At 40.0% G+C, this 26112-nt stretch overlaps 1 protein-coding gene across 4 annotated transcripts in view; it reads right to left on the reverse strand.

The window, feature by feature from the left end:
* GOLGA4 (golgin A4) overlaps positions 1-26112 on the reverse strand; it is a 64846-nt gene that overhangs the window by 16009 nt on the left and 22725 nt on the right. For all 4 annotated transcript variants that reach the window (XM_054991875.1, XM_054991879.1, XM_054991877.1 and 1 more), the window contains 9 exons: positions 24884-25071; positions 22663-22746; positions 21629-21776; positions 14945-15123; positions 13419-13550; positions 12339-12494; positions 7104-11365; positions 5666-5787; positions 5020-5150 (listed from right to left, as the gene is read on the reverse strand). In XM_054991875.1, coding sequence (XP_054847850.1) covers positions 5020-5150; positions 5666-5787; positions 7104-11365; positions 12339-12494; positions 13419-13550; positions 14945-15123; positions 21629-21776; positions 22663-22746; positions 24884-25071 — 5402 coding nt within the window. The remainder of the gene's footprint in view (positions 1-5019; positions 5151-5665; positions 5788-7103; positions 11366-12338; positions 12495-13418; positions 13551-14944; positions 15124-21628; positions 21777-22662; positions 22747-24883; positions 25072-26112) is intronic.

Raw genomic sequence — 26112 nt, forward strand, 5'->3', positions numbered from 1 at the left:
ATGTTTGCAGCAAGTGCAGAGTAGGTAGTTCACACAAGGACAACGGAGTAGTAAAAGTTTGTAAAACATTTACTGGGTATCTATTATACAAGGACCAATTCATTGTAGCCGAAACTTGTTTATCTTTTGGTTTGCACCATCTTCGCAAAAAAAAAATTTGGAAAACAAAAGCCTTTTTGCACATGCACGGAGTCCAAATTTTCCCATACGGCTGGATACTACACAAGCTAACTGTGTAAATCACAACAAGAATACATAGTGTGCAATAGTTATTGTGAAGCAAAACATTTTTTTATTCTGATACAACCCCGTTGGATAAAACTAGGGGAATGAGGTAGCAGCATAGTCCAAGGTTCTTGAAACAGGAGAATGAGCAGTGTCATTCAGAGGGCAGAATGTACTGCTGCAAATATGAAGGTTTCATAAACAGTATCAGTAGCAGCTAAGACCTGGGGGCACAGCCGAGTTAAAGGGAATACAAATTGTAGTAGCTATGATATTCCATCCAAAAGTCCCTTGACATTAGCGAAAGCCATGATTACTGACTGCTCCAGAAATGCTGCATTCCCTTTAAGTAGAGCAAAAAGGACATTTCTAATCAAATAAAATTATAGGTAAGGAAACATAGTAATGACCCCCCTACCTGACAACATACATCCTTGGCCACTCGATCAAAAGCTGGCTTTTATTGGAATGTGTCTATTTTGACAGAATAAACACCTTTAAAGCGAACATCAATATATAGTATGAAAAAGTCTTCCAATGCCATATACTCAAAGCGGATTGAACAAGCATGATAGTATGAGCTGCAACACAATTCCCATAAGCAAAATAATTTCTAATTCACTAGAGAATATGCAATTTGGGGACGGAGAACAGAAATTTCTTCTCGGAGCACTGCCAATTATTCGGGCAGATCTAATGAAGCAGCAATTTGCAATAATCAGTTTATCCACTTCTGTACATTATGCAGTGATTGCGCAGAGGCGATACTAATTGCCTGGAGGGAAGGTCAGCTGCTGGTTCTTGGCCTGGACATAAAGGGATGCCACAAATTCCACTTCTACAAGACCGACAAGTCCCATGGGCTTTTTGTCCTCCCCTCTAGTGCTTCCTGGAGGACTGGGGTCCTTGCCAGCAGCCCAGAATTGGGCAGCTGCAAGGGCTGCAGCACATCTTCAAGGCTGCAAATGGGCCCTTTGCCCAATTCCCAACGTGCTGCAAGGACAGTGGGGTCAGGTCTGGAGTCAAGTGCCTCACCTGGCTCAAGACTGTGGTTTACAATGTACTCAATAATGAAATTAATCTTTTGGCAAGGAAGGCAAGTACACGCATGTTGTGCTACATAACCTTTACATAAGAGCAGGAGTATAGAAAGAGAGATCAATACTTTGCAAACTAAAAAAAAAAAATCTAAAAACCACTATCCTCCCAATGGTGCTGCAGTATTGGATAGGAGATTACAGCCTGGCATATTCTGTATACAACACAGGTGTTCAAATAAGGGACAATAGCAATAAATGCTTTAATAGATTCTATACACAGATAGGGGACATATATTGAAAACCAGAGGAAGTAAACATTGCTTACAGGCAAGAGTGCAATTTGTAGATGAAGAAAAACCCAGATAAGATCAGCAAAGGGATCAGATATGGAGGGAAAATTACATCAAGGAGCTCACATCAGCATAGATCTGGCACAGCCTCTAGGCAACACAATATCATGGTTACTGTAAACACTGAGCTATACTTCTTACAGGTCTTCATATGCCAGGAAATTGTCTCTGTCATACCTTCCACTTATGCTATCTTCCACTCAGGCATGGTCAGTTAATGCACATTAATCCCTCCCTACAGATTATCAGTGCAAACCTAAAAGGAGGTATACCCTTCTAAGCCCACTGATTTCAGTGGACTTAGAAGGGAGGGGGTATAGCTCTCTTTGGCATTGCACTGTAAATCTAGTATGCCACTAACAAGAAGCAGTAGAAAAGAGCAAGAGTCCAGCAGCACCTAAAAGACTAACAAAATTTGTGGGTAGGGTATGAGCTTTCGTGAGCCACAGCTCACTTCTTCAGATACTAACACGGCTGCCCATCTTGATCTAACAAGAAGCAGTAATATGCAAGATGCTATGTACCAGACAATGTATAAGCAGTATTCATATAGATGCTCTCTCAGGTTCAGCTCTGTACTTATGGCTGCTATGGGTCTGTCCCAAGGTGTTATGGCCTCTACGCATAAGAAATGTCATATGCCGGATGTACGCTTTTGTGGCCTTCTAAGAGGTTTAGTTCTTATTAATCATGTTGTATAGTCTAACAATTATACATTGAAGGCATGGATTGTGAGGGTACCCCGCACCGCAAGGTTGCTGGCCAGAACCTCTGAGTCCACCCTCAGAGGTTTATGGATCCCAGTTGGATTTCAAGATGTCTGGACTCTCATAATCTCTTCAGAACAACAGTTCTGTTCATACCATTGTAACTGCTGGGAGTATCAGGTTAGCTGAGGCAACAGACAGGATTGCTCCTCAGTGCCATCTCCCTTTTGGAAGGAACACAGCCCTGTGGTTTATTGTGGAGCTGGGGAACTTAAAGTGACAATGGTTAGAAAATGGTCAGAGAAAGAATCAGGCCAAATACGACAGAGCTAGAGACCTCATTTGAAAGCTTATGAGGTGGTAGAGATTGTGGCAAAAAACCTTTTTACTTTTCCACTACTAATGCATCAGCAGAACCATGACCAGCTCAATTATTTAGGATAATTCAGCAGCTGACATCTAAAGGGGAATACCAAAAAGAGAAGGATTGGCTATGCCTCTTTTGCTCAATTCTCTTGCTGATAAAATCTCAGATCTTATTTGGATGCTAGTTTGAAAATAGTACAGGTAGTACAAGTGTTTGGAACTTCACCTGCTCCTTTTCTGGATGGTTTCTGTCTGATCTCCCTGATGGATGTTGACAGGGCCCTGGGGGTTGTGAAGACCAGCCATTTGTAGTCTGGGAGCTTCTACCAAAAATGACCTCCTCATCTGGGGTACTTCCCCAAGGGTATTAAAGAAGGCAGTGATACATTCTCTGTTAAGGAAGCTTTCTTTGGCTTCATAAGGCTGTGGTTAATTATAGACCTGTTTCAAATATGCTTGGGGAGGGGTTTATAAAGTATATGGAAGCAGAGCAGCTACAGGGTTTCGTGGATGAGTCATCTCCTTTGGCCCACTCTTTTAGACTTCATTATGAAACAGAGAATACACTGAAACACTTAGGAATTGCAGTGAGGGTGAGAAGGAGAGCACTGGTGTGTTTTAACTCTCTTCAGTTGGGCGATAGTTAAAAGGTTGTGGCAGAAGATTCAGACTCAGCATCTTGGAACTTATCCTGCCGAGTGCCTCATATATATTCACAGCTCTGGCCCATGTTTGTCCTGGGCCAGTGCCTGTCTGCTGTGGTCAAGTGGCTAAGAGAGAAGTTTAATACAGACAAGATGGAGGTGATGCACAGGAAAACTAGACCTATGGAGGGGACTGGACTACTCCCCCTTGATGGGATAAGGTTGTCCCTGCTGGACTCAAGAGATTGGGGGTAGTTTTAGAACTAGCTCTTTTACTGGAAAAACAGGTTGAGAAGGTAGCACAAAGTTATATCAGTTATATGCAGTTCAGAGGCTGGCCTCCTTCTTGGACCTAGCGAATCTGGCCATGCTGACTGATGCTACAATAATCATAAGGTTGCACTTTACATGGAGCTGCGACTTGATGGAAATTCAGAAACTTCAACTGGTGTACAATGCAGTGGCCCGCTTACTAGCTAGGACAAGCTACTTGGCACCTAGTCCACCTATTTTGAGATCTCTACACTAGTTGCCTGCTCGTGTCTGAGTTCAGCTCAAGATGCTGGTGGTTACCTTAAAGCCCTTCATGGCTTTACCTACATAGTTGTGGGACCACTTAACCCAGTATTAACCCATGAGACAGCTCCACTCCTAAAACCAATACATACTGACTATTCCCTCCTGCATGGTACTAAGGATATTTAATATTAAATCTAGAGCTTTTTCAGTGACTATTCTACAGAACAGCCTTCCTGAATTTTTTAGGAATGCGTCCACTTTGCTGAGATTCCACAAGTTATACAAAGGAGAGTTATTCATACTTGACACTGCCACCTAATTATTAATTAAACATGTTTGTTATTATGGTTTTATGGATTTTTAACTGTACATTGTTTGTATTATCATTGTAACCCACCTTCGGCCCAGTTTCAGAGAAAGGAAGTTTTAAAATGTTCTAAATATAGTTTAAACAATCCAATTGTCTCAAGTAAGTGAACAAAGGCAGCCAACTGCAGGGAAAGGCAGTTTTCTAATACTCAGCTGCCAAATGATCACTTATTTTGAATGAAATTATCTGATTGATGTTTTACGCAGATCCATCTAATTAAAGGACTTGCAAGCTTGTGAGACTAGTAATTTACATTACCTTTGATCTTGCCCGATTATACCTAAAATGGATTATCATCAGAAAGAGACATAGCTGCAGTTTAATTTAGGTTAGCAGATGAGCTAGGAATGAGGAATCCGCTTTCAAGTGTGAAACTATGCATTTTTGTTGCAGTTTTTCACCTGGACAACTAGGGAACATTTAACATTTGGAAAACCAAAACTTGCTGATGTCCACAATTAAATTTAGCAAAGACTTTAATAGTTTCCTAATACATCACAATCAAAATACCTTCTAAAAACAAAATGTGTCCTAGTTTAGAAACTAAAACTTCCAGGGAATCTAATGACTAATCTTCCAGTGAATCTAATGACTAATCTTCCAGTGAAACAGATTAAACAGATTAAAATTAGCAAACCAAATTATCAGCAAGAGTCCATTAATGTGACAATTACTGCAAAGATTTACTCCATGCTATATGATTTATAAACCACATAGATTGCTTTATATAAAATAAAGATAACAAAAAGCACTAACTGAGCTGCTTCTAACTAATTAAGAATACTTAACAACGTATACCTCAAGAATTTCCTCATACTTTTTCACCGTCCTTTGCAAGTCGTCATCTTTTTCTAGAATCTTTTTATGTAACTGAGTTATCTCTGTGTGATGGCTTTCTATCAATTCAGCTTCAACTTCCTGGGCTTTACCTGTTTAAAATGGTCAAGTATGTTAATATGGCATATGACTGCATTGCTTTTTTTTTTCATTCATCAGCAGCAGAAAATTCTGGACATACACAAAAAGGTAACAAAAAGCACTGTGTAACTTTAAAGGGATAAAATTATTATCTTCTATTCAGATTTCAAAATGCCAACATGTGACTAGCAATTATTAGATTACTTTATGGCACATTCTTTGCCATATATTGCCAAATAGTAAATGCCTCAAACTTCACAAAGTAGTCCTAGGAGAACAGTGAACAAGTGGGAGAAAACTGTTTAAGCTTTGTTAGTTCCTACACTACTTGTTAGAATGCCCCAAGGCAGTGCGCTCCAGTTGCTGATACAGTTACAGTTCCCTCTGAACTTAAAAGAAAAGCATATACCGCAAACCTTCTAGGATTCACACAAAAAGTTCTACAAGAATGCATCTTAAACTCTGGATTTAAAAGAGAGAAAACCATTGCAAATCTATAAAGGATTCAATGATTATTCCAACTTACTGATGGTTTCTTGTACTGCTGTTTCCAGTTCCTTTTCTTTTTGTGCCAGCTGGGTATTGAACTCCCTCATTAACTGCTTTAATGTGGAATTGTGCTTCAGTTCAGCATCCTCCTGTTCATACCTATAAACCACAACAAATAAAGTCACAATTCTCTGCCAGATTAAGGAAGGCCCAAACCAGGGCTTTTTTTCAGGGGGAAAGTAGGGGAACGGAGTTCCGGAACCTCTTGAAAATGGTCACATGGCTGGTGGCTCTGCCCCCTGATCTCCAGACAGAGGGGAGTTTAGATTGCCCTCCACACCACTGAGCGGCGCGGAGGGCAATCTCAACTCCCCTCTGCCTGGAGATCAGGGGGCGGGGCCACCAGCCATGCGACCATTTTCTCTGAGGACAACCCACTGAGTTCCACCACCTCTTTTCCCAGAAAAAAAGCCCTGGCCCAAACCAACACTGATTGCCTACAGAGGGACTTACATGTTTGCCTAAATATTCCAAAAATAAATTCATATGAGACTGTGATTAAAAAGATAGGCTTTCTTAATGTTTTTTATATTTGAATTTTTATTTATTAAAAAGGAAAAGCAATGTTTCTGAACAAAAATTTAGAGAAAACAAACTGTACATTTAAATGATCTTGCAGTAGTCCCTTAAATACGTGTACAGAAAAGGGTTCAAGAGGATCTGCTCCAAGGCCAAAGCGGTTTGCAGATACCCACTTTATTTGCTTAGGGCCAAATGAGTAATTTAACAACACTACTTACATGTATGTCTACAAAGCTGAAAGCTACAGAGACCCAGTTTAGTGTAATGGTTGACAGCAAGAGAATTCTAATCTGGAGAGCCGGGTTTGATACCCCATTCTTTGCATGAAGCCAACTGGGTGACCTTGGGTCAGTCACAGTTCTCTCGGAGCTCTCTCAGCCCCACCCACCTCATAGGGTGATTGTTGTGAGGATAATAATAGCACACTTTGTAAACCACTTTTAAGTGTGGCATTAAGTTGTCCTGAAAGGCTGTTTATACATCAAATGTCTATTATTGTTGTTGTTGTTATATCTAGCAGCCTGAATAGCCAGGACTAGCCCAACCTTGTCAGAGCTTGGAAGGTTAGCCATGGCTAGTACACGGCTGGTAAACTATCAAGGAAAACCATAGCAATGAACCTCTGCTCATCTCTCACCTTAAAATTCCTATGAGGGGTTTTAATTATGAATACTATACTATACTATACTATACTATACTATACTATACTATACTATACTATACTATACTATACTATACTATACTATACTAATTAAATCCTTACCTTCTTGCAACTATCATTTTGCTTTTTCTGCTTCAATGCCACATAACACGGTATAGTTTTACTAGTCGCCATACAAGGGGCTAATGATCATTTTCAAAGTATTTAATGGGCCTCAACAGCCAGAACTTACTTTAGTTTCTGCTCCGTTTCTTCTAATGACTCTTTTTTCATTATCTCCAGCTCTTGCTGATGCTCCTTTCGCAAAGTCCGCATATCCTTCTGCAGCTTATTCACATCTTTGCAGAGCTTCTTTTTCTCCCGTTCAGCCTCTTCCACTTTAGCTTGCAAATCCTTTTGCTGGCTCTTCAAATCATCAAGCAGTTTCTGAAGCTCAAGGCTTGACTGAGCCTTTTCTTCTGCGCTTTCTTCCAAAGCTTTTATGAGGCCACTTCTTTCATCTAGCTGCTGCTGCAATCTCTGCAGTTTTTCATCATATTCTGAAGTCATCTTTCCTAAATCTGCCTTGTGTAGGTCTCTCTCTCGTGCTAAATCCTCATTGATGCTGCTTATCTTCTGTTGTAAAGACCACCTCTCTTCTTCCTTTTCTTGCAGCTTTTTTTCCAGGTCTTCAATCACATTCTCCATCTCTTGCTGCTTTTGTTCTTTGGTTTTTAGTTCTCCTCGGACATTTGCTAAGTCACTGCCATCCTTTGTATGTTGTTCAAGTAATAATGCATGTTTCTTAATTTGCTCCTCAAGTTCTTGCTGAAGTTTCTCAATTTTGGTGTGGTCGTCTTGGTGCTTTTTAAGGAGTTCCTCTCGCTCTTTTTGAGCTTCTAACTTTGGGGTATTATTTGTCTTTTGCGTCTCATATGTCTGCAGCAGTTTCTCCTTTTCCAATAAATCATTTTGTAGAACATTCATTTTTAATTCATACATCTGCTGCATGTTCTCCAGTGCATGCATTTTCTCTTGCTCTTTGGAAACATTTATGGTTTCCACCTTCTGTATCATCTCTTTTTCTAACACAGAGGACTCTTCAGTTGATTTAATTTTTTCTTCTAAAAATGCAATTTTGCTTTCTTTCTCCCTTAGTTTTTGCTCTAAATCTACTAACTGTTTTTCAATTTCTTGTCTATACAGGTGTTCCCTTTCCTCCATTTGAGAGGTCAACTGTTTCCTAAGAGAACCAATTCTTTGTTCAGCCTTTTTTTTCAGCTCTGCTGTTTTCACATTTGTTTCTGAAATAAGCCTCTCTTCTAAAGCCTTTAATTCTTCAGCTTTGCTTTTCGTGAGCGCACTGTTTGTTTGTTCAAATTCTCTTGATTTTGTCTCAAGGTCGACTTCAATGGCCTTTATGTTCTTTTCAAGGTTCAATACTTTCTGTTCCATCTCCTTAAGACTGTTTTCTTTTTCCTCCATTGCCATTTGAGCTTGTTGAAGGTGATGTGTCAGATCTTGCTGCTTGGTGTCGTTCAGCTCCTTGTGCCTTTTCAGTTCCTCCATTAATGAATCATTTTCGGCTGTTTTTCGAGCAATATGTTCCTCGAGCTCGGCGATTCTTGCTGTATGGATTTTTAGCTCTGCCACCAAATCAGATTCTTGCTTCTCTCTTTTCATTTGCTTTTGATCCATTAAACCCTTCAGATGTTCGGCATTCTTGGTTTGTTTATCTAACTCTTCCTTCAGTCTGTTCAGCTCCTCTTCTTTTTCACTAGCTTGGTTATTACTTAACTCCAGCTTGTTATGCAGCTCCTTAATCGTACTGTGGTTCTGAGTAAATCTCGACTGGGCTTTCTTTTTCCACTCTGACATCTTGTTCATCCAGTGCTCTACCTGCTCGAGCGCAGCTGCTTTTTCTTGACTTAGTGTATCAACTTTGGAAGACAATTCTTGCACCTCATTCAGTAACTGCAGTCGATTCTCTTTGTGTTGTTTGTTCAACAATGTCACAGTGGCATCTTTTTCACTTAAGCTGTTTTCAAGTTTGAGGTTTAATTCACTGACAAGTTTATTAAGATCAGCAATCTCTGACTTCTTCTCATTTATCTCCTCCCTCATCGAGGTAGCAGCGTTAATATTCTCCGATAATTCTTTCTTCAGCTGCGTGATACACGTTTCCTTCTCTGACGCTGCTTGCTGCTGATGCCCTCCTTCTTTCTGCAGCTGCTCTTTCTCTGTAACAAGCCTTTCAATATCCACCATCATGGACTTCACCAAGCTTTCCTTTTCTTGCAAGTGCCCTTTGGATTCTTGCAAACAGCTGCTTAAACTATCACAGCTCTCAGTTGCTTGCTTCAGCTGAGTTTCTAATTCAGGGATTTTACAGATTTTGACTAAAATTGCTTCTTTTAGTTTTGCTGCATGATGGTGACAATGTGCAACTTTAGCAATTACTGAAGACATTTTTTCACTAAACGTTTCAATCAGTTCATCGGCTTTTGTTTGCAGTAAAGCTTCTGCTTTCTGCTGATAATCCTCTAATTGTACAGAGATATTCCTTACAAGGTTCTCAAATGCAGCTTTGCCCCCCTGAAGCTCAAAATTTATAGCCTCAATTTTTTTCTCATAATCTTCACACTCTTTCAAATGAGAGGATTCCATAGCCTGCAGTTGCTCTTCAGAAGTTTTCAACTTATCTGCCAGTTCACTAACTTTAGCCTTCTCTTTTTCCCCCATTGTCTTTATTTCACTTAGCTGTTCCTGAAGTGTTTCCTTCTCTTTTGAAGACAGGCTAAGGTCATGCATGAGGTTTTCAAGTTGAGTTTTGAGAGCATTTTCTTTTTGTGTCAAAGCAGCCACTTCAGCTAATCTCTGCTGTAGCTTTTCTTGCAGTTCATTTAAAGATTCATCCTTCTTTGCCTGCTCGTCCTTTAACCGGATGATCTCTCCACCAATCCTTTCATTTTCAGCACTGAAAGTAGCCAGTTTCTGTTTCAGGTCTCCAACTTCCTGTTCTTTTTCCTGAAGCTCCAATTCATGTTTTTCCTGAAGCTCCTCAGCCTGCTGATTCAGCTTTTTTCCCCAGGTTTGGACAATTTCTTCCAGCTCTCGTCTGTGAGTTTCAGCCAGAGTTTCTAGTTGTTCCTTCTGATTCATCTCCAGTTTTGACACAGCATCATTGATTCCAGCTGAGCTGGCATGAGCCATTTCCAGCATTTTTGAATTGAATTGCTTTTCTTTCTGACTGAGCTCCAACTGTTTGTTTTCAATCTCCTTTTTCAGTTTTGCTTCCTGTTCTGAAAGCTTCTTCTTGAATTTCTCATGCATCTCCTTTGCTTTCTCTTTAACTTTCTCTGCTTGTGTCTCTTGATGTTTTAATCTGGTTTCATAGTCACCTTTTAAAGCACCAATTTCCTCTTCTTTGGTTTGTAAGTGCTGCTCAAGTTTGCTAATCTTTTGATTCAAGAGTCCCTTGATTTGTTCAAGCTCATTTTCCTTATTTGTCAAATGAGTCTTTGTCTGATCGATTTTTTCTCTAAATTCTCTTAACTGGGATTCATACTGTTCTGTCAGAGAAGTAACTTTCTGCATATTTTCTCTCTTTTGTTCTTCTAGTTCACCTTTCAAATCATCTACCTGAGCTATTCGAGAATCTAAATCAGCCTTGACTTCGCTCACTTGAGATTCGTTTTTTACCATCTGTTCGTCAAGACGTGATTTTTCAGCATTCACATCGGCCAGCTTTCGCTGCAATTCCATTAACTGCTGTTCATAAGTGCCTGTCTGTTCCCTTGCGCTGTCACTGGTGGATTGGCAAAGGGCATCAAGTTCTTCAGACAATCTATCGTGTTCAATTCCAGCTTTTTCTACGGCTTCCTTCAGTTCCTTCACTTGCATTTCCAATTCCAATTGGCATTTCTCTTTTGCTTCCAAAAGTAGCTTGAGTTGAGAGATTTCTTCTCTGAATGTTTCCTCAGCTCCTTCATGGTCTTTAAAGATAGTTTCAATTTGTTTCTGATGACGATTCCTCTGTTGCTCCAGCTTGGCCTCAAACTCTTGCTGTGCTTTATCTGCATTATCTTTTAACATTGATAGATCTATTTCAAGAGCCTGACGGATTTTGAATGCTTCTGATAACTCAGAAGACAGCGCTTCCAGCTCAGTCTGCTTCACATCAAGTTTTTCTAATGTCTTCTCATTCATTTCTTCTATATGGGAATGAAATACGGTCTCTTTCTCCTTTAACATGTCAGCCATTTCTTCAAATTGCCGTTTAAGTTTCTCCATTTCCGATTGCTGCTGCTGAGTTAATCTATCAAGTTTCCCCATCCAAAGTTGCTCTTGTTGCTGCTTCACATACGCTAGCTCCTCCTTGTGTTTCTCAGCCATGGCAGTGATTTCCTCGTTGTGCTTATTTTTGCCTGATTCTATTTGAGCTGTCATTTCCTCCAGCTGACTTTTATCACTTTGGGAACCTTTTGCAAGGGAACTTTCCAACTCAAGAATTCTCTGTTAAAAAGATTAGTTTAAACATGGCATGAATATAATTTTCATGAATTAAAATTGACAATTAACTTGAAATTATACAGTTGCAGGAGATGTACATTGCTACTGTAAGATACACAGTTTTAAATATCTGGGCACTGTCCAGCCAAAATCAAGCACTTTTATATCCTATTTACTTCAACAGGAGAATTAAGCATCTGCTTAGCTCTCTCCCACTGAAATCAATAGGAATCCAAGTTTAATTCTGGTCACCCTGCCCCTTAAATAAATACATGAACAAAGGGCTGCATGATCCAGACTAAATTTTTCCATCAGTGGAACTGAACTTTCCTAGAAATTATCAAGAAATTATGCTCTTGGGAGAGGAAGGATCCTAAAGAAGGACATAAGAAGGGTATGTAGCAGGAAGGGGTAAATGGTAAAAACTGACAATTTAGTCTGGATCTAACCCAATGCACAGGCTTGTTTCTGGGGACGGGTGAAGAAATGAAGATATTTCCCAAGATTTTCAAACCACAGCTGATTTCCAGAACTGCCACAAATATTTTTGGCTAACGTGAAACAAACATGAAGAGGTGACTCTTGTCCTTATCCAGGGAGAATGATGTGTAAGCATCTGGCCTCTGCCTCTCCTGAAGAAAATGAGATTACACTCATCCAGGTGCACATAGGATATCTCTGTGGCATACTGTCACTCACTGTGATGTCAGACTGGAAGTGACGTGACAGATTCACCCACTGCTTTCGACCTGGGCAGCACTGCCTCCAAGACTCCCTCAATCAGATAAGCATGCTCCCCTACATGAAATAAAAGCACTCTATGGAACCCTTGGAGGATTGTCTTGGATCAGATGACTCACCAATACGCCACCCCTCACTATAACCCTTATCCCTTAGGTTCTAAGTAATACAGCCCCTCAAGGCCAAAAAAGATCACAGGAAAAAAGAACATGTGGCTGGTGAATCATATACTCACAGTTTTGAAGGTCTCTACTTCTCGTTGCGTATCTTCAATTTTTTTGTCACATTCCAGCTGAATTGCTTTTTTCTGCAATTCTAATTCTTCTAAGGCTAACGATTCCTGTTGTTCTTTCTCGTGTATGGACTGTAAATGTTCACTCCGGCACTTTTCCTTTGTAAAGAATTTTTTTTTTAAGTACCATGTAGCCATTTATACAGAACCTTTTATACTACAACAAGAAAGTTAAACTGAGCTATGGGTAATTCTTGTTCATATCCCATAAATTTGAAAATAAGCATGTAACCATAAATCACCTGAAGATTAACTCTTCCAACTGTTCAACCTAATCTAATACAGGATCCTTTACATTTACAAGAAACAGATATAGTTTTGGAGGTGAACCTGTTGACCATTCTCTTGTGTATGCGTATACAGGATAGGCAGCAATAGGAACTTGGCAGGGTTGAAGAGAGAAGGCTCCAGTATAATCAATCTGCAGGCTTCCCTTAGTACAACCTTCTGTATACATGTGGATGCAAGCATCTTTACTATGCATCACACGAAAGGGGGCTTCATCAAAAACCAACTAATGTACATATACACTCAACATGAACAGGGCTGCAGGTAAGAGATTGCATCTTTAAGTTTAACTAATGTGGTCAATAATCTGGACATTGATTCTTACTAGAAACTTTATCTTGCTAATTTCCCCACACTAAAGTTTTTGTTTAAACCAAGTACTAGACCTAAAAAGAAAAAAAAATTATTAGCCAAGATATCTGCTCTCTCTCTCTCTATCATGGCAGATATAAATATGTTGAGCTTTAGTTCTAGTTCTTGGTTTAAACAAAGACCTGAAACCTAATGCAGGGGAATAGCAAACTACAGACAATGAAATCTCCAAACTATGGCAAAAGTTAGCACCAATTCTCACTTTACACAGCAGATACATCTACTGGTGTTTGCCGGAGAGCCAATAGATTCCCTGATATAAGCTCAAGTGTATTTTACACACATGCTTCTCTCTTTTATATCAGTCATCACCAGAGGAAAAGGATTTAGGCAGAACATCAGTTTCATAATGTAGGCACTTACAAGAGCTGCCTTCATTTGTTCCTGAAATGCCTGTTCTTGAGCCCGTAATTTATTACTTAGTATCTGTTCTTTCTTAGCTAATTCATTTTTATGCAACTTCTCCAGTTCAGTAACTCGTTCTTCTGAAGATTTCTGCAATTTAAAGTTAGAAATTTAAGAGTTGTAAGGAACAAAGTAGTACTGCTCAGAGAATTAACAAGAAAACAATTGTGACAAAAAACGTTAGATTGTTCCTTTGCAAATAGATAAAATGCTGCTCAATGAATTTAAAAAGAAAAACCCACAAGGAGAGTTGCAATTAAGATAGAAATAGTGAAGTCTTCTCAATATATTCCAAATAAGCACTTGCTAATGAATAAGCTTGATAAGCCTGGGGGCTTGGTTGGCAACCTTGCTCTCCTTGGATAAGCAGGTGTCCACAGTGGTGAGGTCAGCATTCTACCACCTTTGCCAGATGGTATTTGCCCTATTTGCCTCAGTCAGACCTGGCTACAGTAATTCATGCCATGGTCACCTCCAGGTTAGACTACTGTAATTTGCTCTATGCAGGGCTGCCCTTGAAAATGCTCTGGAAACTGCAGGTTGTCCAGAATACAGTTGCTAGACTTCTGTCCAATTCATCTTGGTCTGCCCATATGCAGCCTATTTTACAGCAGCTGCATTGGCCTCTAATTGGTTGCCAGATCAAATTCAAGGTGCTGGTTTTAATAACGCCCTACAGTCTGGGACCGTCATCCCTGAAGGACTGGCTCTTCTGATATGAGCCTCACAAAGTCTGTGTTCTTCACCTTGCAGCTTACTGCTGATGCCCAGCCCCCAAGAGTCTTGGCTCTCTTCCACCAGATTGAGGAGGGCCTTCTCTGTGATGGCCCCATCCCGGTAGAATATCCAATAATACACATACCATGCGGGACCTATCTAGGTTCCACAGGGCCTGCAAGGTGGAACTATTTTAGCAGGCCTTTAGCCAGCCATGATTAATATGGAATCTTTGTTACCTGGTCACTGTTTTTACTATTGCCTGTATTTCTGGGACCACCTAATAGCAGGGTTGTGCTTTTAGTTTAACTTATAATATTTATTGTTGTTTTAATTGTTCTTAATTATTTTACATTTTTAAATTGTTGTTCGTTGTTTTCACTTGTAAATGGCTTCAGGCCTCGTTCAAGGGAGAGGTGGTATAACAATCTAACAAACAAACAAAGAAACAAACACAAACAAAGAAACAAAGATCTTTGCTATAAATTCCATGGGGCATTCTCCAAAGCACACAGCTTGCAGCCTCAGTAAATCACCTGAGACAAGGGCACAATCCATTTCTTTTTTTCAAAGTGTCATACAATTCTGACTGGTCCTTAGTTCTGCAACAGAGCAAGCATTGTGTATGTTACCCTAAGAACAAAGTAAAGCTGCAAGGCTGAGTTGTAATGAAATGGGAGATTTAGTTCTGTTGCAACATTAATATGCCAAATGCTAAATTTCACACCAAATGATCATTTATATTGCAATTCAGCCTTAGTATTTACCTTCATAATATTAACCACCTCCTGCTTCACCCTTGTTAACTCCTGCTGAAGGCTCACACGCTCTTCCTCACTTGCTTTTTCAATTGCCTTGATCTTGTCATCCATTTCTGCTTGTAACTTCTTGCGTGCTTCTTCAGTTCTTTGGGCTGTACTTAGAGCCTTCTCTAGCTCTTCAAATGCTGCAGAAGAGGACAAACGGAAGATTTTATATTTATGAAACAGCACAGCATAAGATCAGCACATAAATCAGTTCTTCAATGTGCAGATCCTATTTTTGCTAAGTTACTTACAAACAGCACATCACAAAGTCAACCTGGACTCTGGGAAATGCTGCACTGGTCCTCATGTTCCCACAATAAACTCAATAATCAAGCAACTAAGTGATACTTCCTGTTTAGCGTTTAATCTTTTTTTTTAATTTGTCGATTGTGCCACTTAAGGGCCTAGACAAGAACACAGTGTGAAGGAGGTAATTCATGAGCAATGTTTTTACTCAAACTGATGTTTTATTAACGATTCTCAGAAGTCAAGAAAAGCAAAGAATGATTGGAATGTCAGCCCTATGTAACCCTGAGAGGACTTTTATCCCATAAGAATTTGGAACAGCATTTAACTTTATTGTAATTTGCTTGCTTCAGCATAGCTCAGTTTCCAAAACTACCTGCAAGAGAGTCACTACAATGTATTCAACTAAATTAAGGATCACATAATTGGAGAATTTTATTAAGGGCCAGGTCTAGGTGTTATTGGGAGGGGCGGGGAGCACAGGAAAATCTTCAAGCTGTGACTCTTCCTTTTCATCTTCATCTGAAAGTCGCCAGTTGAAAGAAATACTACTTTAAAACCTTCAGAACAAAAAAAAATGACATAGAAAGCTCCCTTCAAGTTAAATTAACTGCAAGATGAGATTTGGCCCTAAATGGCTAATGGGAGGATCCCCAAGAGCAGCATGGGGGGAGGGAGTTTCAGCAGGAGGGGGAAGTGAAAAATTCGCACTTGGGAACAGAAATTCTTCCTCTTGCAGAAATCCCCTACTGGATCCAAGCCACTGTGTCATAATCTCAGGGTTGTACTCTGCTCAGGCAAGACTGGGCCATTCCTCTCGTGGAAGGAGTTTCTTCTGCTAGAGGAAAGCTCTATACTGATCTAAGAGAAGCGGTAAAATAAAATCAAAAATTCCACACAAAGTATTTCAACAGGCAAATGTAAATTGATTTTACAGGATAAATTTGAAACTGGCATAAAACTCTAATACTTAAATGGGGCCCTTCCAATGGTAACATCAAATCAGATATATTTTCTCTATTTAAACAAGTCTTATGAAAACCCCACCGGGGTCACCATAAGACCGCTATGACTCAAGGGCAGTAATTCATTTTTCATCTATAGTTCATCACTGCTCCAATTCCAGATAACTAGCTGGTATTCCAGGGTTAGTGGGACACACAGAATGAGGGGGAGGGGGGAGAGAAAGACACCTCACGAGAACTCTATATTCGGGTAGAAGTTCTGTGTCCAAATGCAACATCTAGTTGTACCTTTTAGGCTGGCAAAGAAAACTCAAGCGGCAATCAATTCAAGTCCTGTGCCACCTTAATGTCTATCTTCTGACAGCGGAGGTAAATAATACCCAGAGCAGTGTTACTATCATTCTGGGGTGTGGAGTGGATGGAAAAGAAAACGCACATTTATGCCCACTGGCAGAATCCCCAGGAACATTTCTAATTTCTACTAGGATTGACTACCAAAATGCAGTAACTCAGCACCATGCAACTGCACTACCGTATTCACAGGCACACAGCACCAGGAGGGAAGCTAGGCATGCAGAAGGGTAAATGGTCCGAGAAGGGGCATGAAAGCACAAGGATGCAGCACTCCACAGAAACACGTTCGGTTCTCTAGAAGTAAAATTGTATGCATCTCAGGCAGTCGAACACATAAGCAAAAACATGGGACATTTCTGTCCAAGGCAAGGGGCAAATGCCAGCAGCAAAGGAATGAGGAGTCTCATCCAGTTACACCAGCAAGTATCCAAATTCACCTTTAATTTACTTAGTTGTTCTGTATATACGCTACAAAACCCATCTTGAAACAGAAACTGTTCTTCCTTTTACTAACATTGCTGTATCTAAAAAAGAGGCGCTAAAAACATTCTACGATGTCCACTGCAGGGGAAAAAAAACTACTCTGTGATATAAATCTAGTGAACTGAACACACTACCCAAAACACTAGTCTTCACTACCCTGGCACAAGTAGCAACGTTTCCTAAGGTACCAATTCATACATGTCTGTAACTGAAGTAGTAAACCTGGTTTTCATTTATTTTACTGGCAGACAAACACGCACATGAGTGAATTCTTGTATAGTATAGAATCTCTCCCATTAATATGCCAGCTTTTATATAGAGAATCTTTTTATCAAGAAGGTAAATTAAAACTCACTTGCAATCTAAGGCAGTACAGTGTAGAGAGAAGTTTACCACCTTGTCTAGTTGTGAGATCTAAGCCTGTAATCACTTATTTTTAAAAGTTTGTAATGAAAAATAAAGGACAGCATACTGTGGGTTCATTTGAACAGGTAAACTTATATTAACATTTTATTTTTCCAGATGGTCTATCCACTGAATACAGAAGAACAATATATTTTACTGGGCAACCTCCAAGATAATTTGTCTAGCTTTTGAGCATGCTTAGCATACCAGGCATATGTGATATGAATAACAGGATAATTCTGAACAAAAACCTGGTATTCGGTCACTGAAAAATAGAACATCTCAGATAAGTTACATGACTTTGCCTAACAAGAAGCTAGCCTCTGATTCAGGATGGTCCAACAAAAAGGTATTCTGTTGCAGGCTGCAGAATTTTGCCATCCAAACTGTGTCATTATGCCAAAAAGATGAATAAAGTTAGATACACGAATGGCCTGCATAGATATAACAATATTTTGCTAGGCTCTAGCCAGTAGCATATTCTCTCTACTAGAACTGGATATAGAAAAAGATGTATCTCATTTCCATTTAAAAATTTTTGAAATTCCTGCTATAAGCCAGTTCCATGTTTTTGCTCTGACCTAATGAAAAATTGATGTGGTTTAAAAGCTTGCAAAAGTCTTAACAACAACAACAACAAAACCCATAGAGCTGGAATGACAAAAACTCTCTCTCTCTCTCTCTCAAAGCCTTTTTTGCATGGGTGATTTACTTCTCCCTTTTGAGTGTTCACCCCTTAAGGATCAGATTAGTTTTGGCCACCAAACTTTCCACACCTTAATCCTGGTGTGGGTGCCATCATTTTTTGTCCACGCCGCCATGAAACAGAGTTGTGTGGTGAGGTATGAACGTCGTTATTGGCGTCACTGTCAACATCACCGGTGCTGTCACATCACCACTACCCCTTTTTAATTTTTGTGTATGCCCAATTGCATTATTACGTTATGATGGTATGACGTTATGGCAACCAAAGTCACCCAGCACTAAGGCATTAGCAGCAGGAAAAAATAACAGAAATGAAAGCCAAAAGAAACCTAACATGGCGCACATGCAGCGTTGGTACAGTCACCCCAAACACAGAACTTTTAAACGAAAAAGAACACAGAAACCTAAAAGAGATCCAGGTAACTACAACACAAATCAACCATCATTGTATTGTTATGAGGTACATCTTTATTGTGTTAAGAAAACTTTTATGATGTTATAACACTGTAATGTTGTTATCTCATTGTTGGTTTGCTCCCCTCCCCCAGTGGCAGCCTCTGTCTCCCAGCTCTGGGTCAGCCTGAGTGGGCTTCTCCAGTTTGGATGGTTGGGGGGGGGGGGGGCGCGTGTAAATCCTATACAGGCTGTCCTGTATCAGGGATTTTTTTAAAAAACCAAGCATAATCATGTTACAATGTTTTATATAATGTTATAATGTTATGCTTGGTTTAAAAAAAAATTCCCTGATACAGGACAGCCATAGTCTGGTAGACGTTTTTGTTTAGGATTTACACCCCCTACCCCAACCTCACTGTCCAGGAGGCAGAGGCCTGCACCAGGGCAGGGGAGCAAACCAACACAATAAGATAACGACATTATGATGTTATAATGTCTAAGATTTCTTCACAAAAAAAAAAACATCTTGGGAAAGGAGAGGGATGAGGGAAAGGAGGGAAAGGTGGAGGTAGGAAGGAGCTAAAAGAAGGATGTGGAGACCAATTAGCAAGAAGTGGCTTGCAGAGAGGGGGAGGCAGGCAGGTCAGAGGACAGAAGGAAAAAAAAACGGAAAATTCTGCATGATTGAAAAAGCCAACTCAAAACTGCATTAAGAAAAATATTGAGAAATAAGCACAGGCAGAAAATTCAGAGAAATCTTGAAAACGCCACATTGCAATTTGGAGGAGCTAAGTGTCTGGAATTTAGAAGAAGCCCTGAAGAGTTACGGGGCCAAACGCAGGGAAATCACCCATGCAAAAAGGTCCTAAGACTCTCGTGCTACATTAACAAGTCTACTCTTTGGCACCATCTAGTGGTGAAAGCTGGAAAATTCCATATAAAGCTGAATTTTAACAAACAAATATTCATGCAGTCTTTTGTGACTAATGCAACCACAGAATCTAAATGTTCTAACATTCAGGAAACTTAACACTAGTATTTATTTGAAAAAAATATCTGAATAGAGAGAACTTTTCTATCTATTTATCTATATACAACTCAACTGGCTAAGATAGGAAAAGGCTAAAAATTTGTTCTAATAGCTGCTTTGCCAGGGCTCAGAAACCGGTCAGCCTTAGATGAGTTTTGTAATGAAAATGTAACACTTTGGCATTATGCCTCTCCTTAAATTGTGAAAATTAACACATAAAGCATTACAAAATAGCAATCCTTTTTTTAAAAGGTATTTGAAATGCCAAATATTCCAAGTCATTTGGGGACTTATTTGGAGTCAATGAAAGGCATTCACTTTTAATATTGCCTGAGAAGCACATAACTTACTTTGTAAAGCTTGCTGCAAGCAGCAATTGAGTGATGTAAGGAAGAGATCCCTTACCCCAATCCTGTTCATACAAGGCTTGGGAAAGGCACCATGATTCACTTATTGGCATGTGTGGATGCACAAAAATAAGATCCTTTGTGAGATTTTAGTACATAGTGCTTATGGTTACAAAGCAAAAAAGCTGCAATAATCACCTTATAAATAATCTGTTAAATTTTTATTTTATACATTTTCAAAGTTTAGCATTTCAAGCATAATTTGCATTGCATTACATATCTAAAGGAGATTCTCTGAAAAGGACATCTCAATTACACTGAACACTGTTACTGCTACCCTCAATACAGTCTCCCTAAACCCAAAGCAAGACTGTGACTTAACCAAATCAGACCCAGAAAAGGTACCAAAAAACCCACTAAACGTAACCCAATGTACAGAGATCTATTGTACTATTAAATGGAGCCAGTCATTAAAACTAAAAAAAAATCTATCAAAATTGCAGAATTGTGAATTTCCATAAAAACTGACTTTTTTTTTACATTCCATCTTATCTCCCCCTCCCCTCCCAATTAACTTCTTTCACTAGAGTAGCAGAAAATCTGAAGACAGGCTGGAGGAGGAAGTGAGCAGGCTCATATGAGAACCTTGGGCCTGATGAATGCGTAAAACACTAACGCAGCCAACTATTACAGATCAGAGCCATCCTCATGAATACACATTTCCTCCTCCTGTCTCTGGAACAATGTCTTCCCCCTCTTTCCATGATCTCAAAACTGTTTGCACATCAAAGAAAAACTATGACTGAAGCTGTGATTTGGAGTTAACTTAGTTTGCTTTAATCATAATTTGTGTTAGCACACAAGCAACACAAAAGGAGGAATAATGGGGAGGTGGAGAGTACTCCCCAAAGAGAAGGAAGCGCACATTCATAAGCCAGTATTCTGTCTGTACCGGACCTCAATGGATCTTTCACCTGTATTCAGGATGTAGCATGTCATCATGTTCGATACAAGGGAGGAAATTTTCATGTAGACCAGACTGGCCAGCTACCATGAAGTGTCCATTCAGAACACTTTGAGATTAATTTATTATTGGTGGCATTACTAACGGCCAACAGTGTATTAGCCAATATAGGGAATTCTGAACTAAGCTGGCCACAGCTCAGAAGATCTGCAAGTCAAGATTATGGAACTATTCTTTGAATTGGCTAAGAAGCTGGGGTGCCTTGTTTTGTCTCACGACACACGATAATGAAGTGGTTTAAATCCTTAAGGAGGATCCCACAATTCTTTTTTGACCCTCTGATTCCAACATAAAAAGGGAGTGCTTGTAATTAATAAGTTCAAGTTCTAAATGCGGCACGCTGGAGAAACTTCACTTGCCTCGCACTCTCTCTTATCTCTGCCTGTTCGTCATGTACTCTCATTTCTATACCAGCAATGGGAGGTGGGGAAAGTAGAGGGGATGCTGCAGGCTTCAGCAAAACAAATCTGACTACATTATCTTTAGAAAGCCACATAAACACCCCGGGATTTCGGTCTAGGAAAGTTTACCACTGCTCTTCAGTCAAACAATGATGACAGTTATGATGCATGAAGCAAGTCAAGCTAATGGAATTGTTATAATGGCTGGTTACAGGGTGTAAACAAAGAAGGCAAACGAACAAAAACCAAAGCCTACTCAAACAAGAGACAAACTGGCACAATTTCTTACCAGCTTTTTCAGATTTTTCTCTCTGCTCTTTCAATTCTTCACTTTGTGTAACAACCTGCTTGAGGTGAGCACGCAACTGAGCAATTTCTTCCTCCTTCATTTCCAGAGTTTCGTGCATTTGTCGTTTTGTTTCTGCTATTACCATGCCCTAAAGAATAGGTGATTACAGGCAGCAGAAGTACACCGTGTGAGTATATACCTGTAAACAATGAACTCAGGCATAGGCGGCAAACACTGTCATGCAACTCAGACCCCCACTTCTTTGTTGCCTTAGAACAACATGCAGAAATACAGTGGAAGGGAAAGCAACGGCAAAAGGAAAACTTGCAGTCAAAGGGGAAGGAAGGAGAATGTGTCCTGTAAGAGCTTTAGAAGGCTCAACTTCAGCATACAGAGTCCCACCTCTATGCAAGGAGAGACACCACAAACAAGAATAAAGTTATACGATATGAATTCTGGTATTCACGCTAGAATGAGCAGTTTTTGTATTGTATGTTGAGGGTGCAGAGGGCAACTTACACACCAGTATGACTGCTGTAACAAACCTAGACAGCATATCCACATCCCATAATACACATTCCCACATAAAAGCTGTCCTTCGAAGCTTTATATATCTGTAACCAGGGCTTTTTTTCTGGGAAAAGAGGTGGTGGAACTCAGTGGGTTGCCCTCAGAGAAAATGGTCACATGGCTGGTGGCCCCGCCCCCTGATCTCCAGACAGAGGGGAGTTTAGATTGCCCTTCGCGCAGAGGGCAATCTAAACTCTCCTCTGTCTGGAGATCAGGGGGGGGCGGGGCCACCAGCCATGTGACCATTTTCAAGAGGTTCCGGAACTCCGTTCCCCCGAGTTCCCCCTGAAAAAAAGCCCTGTCTGTAACAAAATTAAGCCTCACCAATTAAACATGTGGGGAAAATAAAATGTTTTGAACAATTAGTACAAAAACAGTGTACTAAATTCTCCAGCCAGTTTTTTTAGAGACATTCTTGATGAGTTTGCATCTAAACGAAAACCTGGACATTTCAAAATGCTTACTTTATCTTGTTCTAGTTGCTCTATCAAGTTCTTGGCATCACGCAACTGAGTAATCAGTTTGGTCTTCTCAGCCATATGGAGATCCTAAACGATAAAACAAAGGAACTTGACGGAATATTCTTCCCTGGAGAATGCCCCCCCCCCCCATGCTTCAGATTTGGTTATTTCTTGCCAATAGGCATACTACGCCAACCCACTTCAGTCTTCAGTCACTACACTACTCTGGGAAAGACATGCATGTTTATAATGAATGCTGATAATATCTGGAGAAGAAGCGAAGTTACTTTTCCTTTCTGAAATTATATTAACATATCACAATCTTTGAAGCCTTCACAATGTACTTGCTATTTAGGTCCGAACTACGTGTTTCATCTACTACGTGATCGCCACAGGCACCTGTAACTGTATGGCAGCTGGGACCACGGCATAGGGGAAGAAGGTGCTCCTGCCTTCCCCCACATAACATTTTCTTGACCTGAAACGGTCCCATGAGTGTTATTTGTGCCATGGGGGGGGGGGGGCTGCACATACACTGAATGCTTACATGCGCAGCCCTCAGTGGGGCAAATAATGCCTCCTCTAGACTGTTCAAAGCCTGGAAAATTCTACAGACAGAAGTTGGAAGCCCCTCCTCCCCACACAATGGACCCAGTCCAAATCAGGCCCCTGCAGGGGTTCTAAACTGAGGTCCCATGGGAAGCTTGCATCCTGGGTCCTGCCGCAAGTCCCTGTGGCAATCATGTGGTAAATATAACTTGTAAGTTTGACTTTTAGTATGTGTCATGAGTCAGCGCGGTGCCAGTGAAGAGTCTTTTGCCATCAAACATTAGTAACAGCTGTGAAAAAGCTATTGGTTTTGTTCAGTAGCTGGAGGCTTACTTAGAGAAGCCAAGGTTGACTTTGGTTTCCTATTCCTCTTCAAGAAAAGAGGAAGATGGCAAAAATGGTAATCGTGGAGAGCAATGTGTTAGAGATGATATGTTGTTTTGAGGGCCTTTTTTATAACTTTACCACCTTGTGTTGCATTATACTAAGTTCAGTCCTTAAGGCTCCCCCAAATCACTTTGAGTATTATATATGCCAATTTATCTTGATTCCTGTTTCTTTTTATCTCTCAGTGGATTTCAGTTTTTCTTCCTATTTCTGTGTAAAGAATGGTCTGAGAAAAGAGACTCAGAAAGTGTTGAATTTGTCTTGCCTGTGGGAATTCAGGTCTGCTAAATGAAGGTAGCTTCATTTAGCAGAAAATTGGGGTCATTCTTGTAAAAACCTGGAGATGGAAAAGAACCATCCATGATGTTTCCACCTTCCATAAATCAAAACTTTGGCTAAAGCAACTAAGGTTTTCATCTCTGGAGCCTGACAGGGTTGCCAACCTCTAGGTGGGGCTTGGTAATCTCCCAGAATTGCAAGTGATCTCCATACTAAAGAGAACAGCTCCTCTGGAAAAATGGCTGTTTTAGAGGGTGGACTCTATAGCATTATACCCTGCTGAGGCTGTTCCCCTCTCCAAATCCTGCTTTCCCCATGTCCCATCCCCAAATCTCCAGAAAATCCAAGAGCAGAGTTGGCAACCCTAGAGCCTGAAGAGATGGTGAGAAAAGGTTAAAGGGTTTCTGAGCAGGTCCTTCCCCTTGCCCTCAGAGAGATGGTGTTGTATATCAAGCTATATACCCTCAGATTGAGGTTGTTATAGACAGCAAAGTGATAGCAACTGTGATGGAATACATTACTAAGCTCACTTCATTCATAAAACTTATAGCAGAAGATTTATAAATAATAAAATGTCATATTCTTCCTACTGAAACCAGGGACGGCAGTTCTACCCCTAATCCTATAAGCACAAACAAAGAGGCACCCCCGGTAAAAGCAACACTCAGTACAAAGGACTGTGTAAAAAGGTCAGAGGAGATCAGCTGATGAGTCCAGTCTTGCCCATTGTCTTTCACAATGTCATTTAACAAGAAAAATAAAAATCGCAGGAACAAATAAGTCTGGAACAACATTATAACTTGGAGGACTTCTACAGTTAAGAAAAAACAGTCACACAATATAGTTTGTGCTACTATCCCCACAATGACTTTTTTGTAAGTCTAATTACATACATGGTACTCCTTAGCACAAGAATTTAGAAATAGTTTTCACGCCATGTTTCTGCACCTTTCCCTCCAACAACTTTTGCTGCAACACTCAATGCAAAGCAAGAGAGGTCCCCCCATACCTTTATTTTCTCGAGCTCCTGAAGTCTTTCATCTAGCTGTTCCTGCAGTGCTTCCTTCTCATTGGTTAGCTGGGCTGAGCGCTCTTTGTGCATTCGAATCGTTTCTTTACATCGATGGAGCAAATTCTCTTGCCGTTTCACTCGCTGAGTTAGGCTTTCTAATGTTTTACCAGAATCCCCATCACCACCTATAAAACTCCCAGAAAATTAGGCATCAGTCAATCATAAGGCAGCCTACACGTCTCACACAGGAATGCATCAGTTGGTCACACAGATCATGGTGCTTCCATACAACAACTGTACATATGGCCTTAGCCATTTACACAATCACAAATGCCCTTCCATGTGGCCTGCTATACAGTACTAAGGCCTGAGTCATATGCTTAGCGGACACATGTGATCATCTACAAGAGAGTGCAAGTCTGCTGATGGGTTTGTGACCCGGCAGAAGAGCAAAGTAGTGTTGATTACAGGCAGGCTGCCAATGTATGAACTATGCTACATAAACAACAGAACTGGTATATAGTTCAATACCAAAGTTTTCTCCAGTTAGTTCTAAACAGAGCTCCTGGATACCACCATAGATTTTTTTTTTTAAATTTTAATGCAACCATTTATTTTATTTGAAAACTAGGCCTCAACATCTTTTCCTGGACTATGGAATATCTCATTTGCATATTAAGAGAAGGGTGGGAATATTCTACATTGAAGTCTGTTTAATACGAAAGCTCCAATTAATAAGAAAATGTGAAATGGAGGGGTGAATGAATGTTCTTACCAATTACAAGCTTCGCCGCAGAAATTACAAAAGCTTCTACCTATAAATTTATCATAAGAAAGAATACAACCTGATGGTACTTCTCAAAATTACCTGCATATAGTGTAAGAATTTTTAACCATTTCATAAGCCACTTTTGATCTGGAATAATTAGTACAAAAGCCAGAATCCATTCATAGATTCTTTCAACACTGTACCAGTTTCTTCCCATTTCAGTAGATGTGAGAAATGCTTCCATTTTATTTAGAATTCCATAGTCAAGAATATTCAACAATTAAATATTTCTGATTTCATTGGTATCACCTGTCCAACTGAAATAATGTCAAAAGGGAAGTTTACCCCATTAGATGGTCTGGATAAAAAGCTCTTAAAGTTAAACTGATCAAAATACAAGCCTTTTAATCATTTATTAAAAAAATATTTAATTTGAAAAGTCAGACAAGACGTGAAC

The sequence above is a fragment of the Eublepharis macularius genome, chromosome 11 (assembly GCF_028583425.1).
Source record: "Eublepharis macularius isolate TG4126 chromosome 11, MPM_Emac_v1.0, whole genome shotgun sequence".
NCBI classification, from domain to species: domain Eukaryota; kingdom Metazoa; phylum Chordata; class Lepidosauria; order Squamata; family Eublepharidae; genus Eublepharis; species Eublepharis macularius.